At 42.5% G+C, this 1,899-nt stretch overlaps 1 protein-coding gene across 4 annotated transcripts in view; it reads left to right on the forward strand.

Moving 5' to 3' along the window:
- frmpd1b (FERM and PDZ domain containing 1b) overlaps positions 1-1,899 on the forward strand; it is a 29,206-nt gene that overhangs the window by 13,833 nt on the left and 13,474 nt on the right. For all 4 annotated transcript variants that reach the window (XM_057349783.1, XM_057349782.1, XM_057349784.1 and 1 more), the window contains one exon: positions 684-844. In XM_057349783.1, the coding sequence (XP_057205766.1) occupies positions 684-844 (161 nt within the window). The remainder of the gene's footprint in view (positions 1-683; positions 845-1,899) is intronic.

Below are 1,899 nucleotides of genomic sequence, written 5' to 3' on the forward strand. Positions count from 1 at the left end.
TCTCTCTCTCTCTCTCTCTCTCTCTCTCTCTCTCTCTCTCTCTCTCTCTCTCTCTCTCTCTCTCTCTCTCTCTCTCTCTCTCTCTCTCTCTCTCTCTCTCTCTCTGTCTCTCTCTCTTTTGTTTTTTTACAATATTGCCAAAGTATTGAACATATAACAAAAGACATACATTAAGTACAAATATTAGAGTAAAATTAAAGGGGTCATATGGCGTGAACACGTGTTTTTCTTCTTAACATGTATTAGACGTGTAAAATTGCAGATGTAAAAGCGAACGCTCACCCAGACCTGCCTGAAACACCTCGTGTAGCCGTGTCATATGCTAAGTAAAGGATAAAATAAAGTATTGACACACACACGTCATAGATACTGTATGTCACTGTTTTCTATCTTTGAGACGCAAGCTGTTCAGAATTCAGGGTCTCCAATGAAATGGTGAGTTTGTTGTTTTAGAGATTTCCATCGGAAATCACCCACTGGCACGTCCTGCTATCAAACACAATATTTATCATTCCGACTGTGATGTCATTTCATGTGCTTCTACACAGATTAGTTTATAATATTTATAATACACTTTCTGTCATATATTGACGTGTTATAATGTGAATTTTACTCATGGTGTACAGTAAATACATGAGACCGTCATCTGTGAGATCAAGGCTCTCTTTCTCTCCGTGGGGTAGAGAGCGGATTCTGGGAGGCAGGAGGTTTCGCTCCGGGGAGTCGGGTCAGCAGAACTTCCCTGTGAAGGTGACAGTGGAGGTGATCAGAGATGCTGTGCTGGACTCTCATGGATTTACTCTCTCAACACAACACCCCCTGCTGGTCAGGGACGTCACTGCAGGTACACAAACCAGCACACACACACCAAAGCATTGATATAATGATTTTTATACTGTGTGAGCTGTATATTGTATCCTGTAACCTCACACTAACCCTAAACCATCACACGCGCGTGTGCAGGATTATAGATCTCGCTGCAGTAATCTGGTTACCTCGTTTTAAACTCACACAGATTATGATTTCAGCGAGGCACGTTTAGGAGCATCTGCCCACAGGAAAAATAAAGTCACAGATGAGTGTTTCTGGAAGTCTTCTAGATTAAACCTTCTCTACTGTATCAGATTGAATTTACACGCCTCTCGACTGCTGTGACAGAGCTAATGTGAAACTGTGAGGAAGGACTTGATGTGTGTTCGTGTGTGGCCTCGTTTGTATATCCCGGTGGGGACCTAAACCTGAATGCACACCAACACATGGGGACTCGTGTCACTGTGGGGACCAAAATTGAGGTCCTCATGGGCACAAAAGCTTATAAATTGTACAGAACAATATTTTTTTTAAATCTAAAAATGCAAAAAGTGTTCTATGATCTTTAGGTTTAGGGATAGGGTTAGGGGATAGAATATACAGTTTGTACAGTATAAAAAACATTACACCTATGGACTGTCCCCACGGAGATAATAAACCAGACATGTGCGTGTGCGTGCGTGCGTGTGCGTGCGTGTGCGTGTGTGTGTGTGCATCCACCTGCTCCTCTATCTTTTAATTATTTCATAATGATGCAGGTGCACACACACACACTGACATGATCTGATCTGATGATGTGATGTGTGACAGTGCGGTGTTATAGGATGATGCTCTTACGTTTGCTGTAGTGCTTGATCTGCATCAACTGTGTCATCAAAGCTCATGTATACACAAGAAATGACTTTCTGAACAGCTGTTCACTGTAGTGACCTCTACGTGTGAAAGGGTTAACATGTTTCCATCATACAGATGTGGATCATACAGTCTGAATGAAGCTGATGATGTGGACAGTAGACAATGAGGCAGCTCACTGTGATGTGAAAGAAGAGAGCAGCAGACGCTGTGTGACACACACACACACACACACAT

Source organism: Triplophysa rosa, linkage group LG13, assembly GCF_024868665.1.
Source record: "Triplophysa rosa linkage group LG13, Trosa_1v2, whole genome shotgun sequence".
Lineage (NCBI taxonomy): Eukaryota > Metazoa > Chordata > Actinopteri > Cypriniformes > Nemacheilidae > Triplophysa > Triplophysa rosa.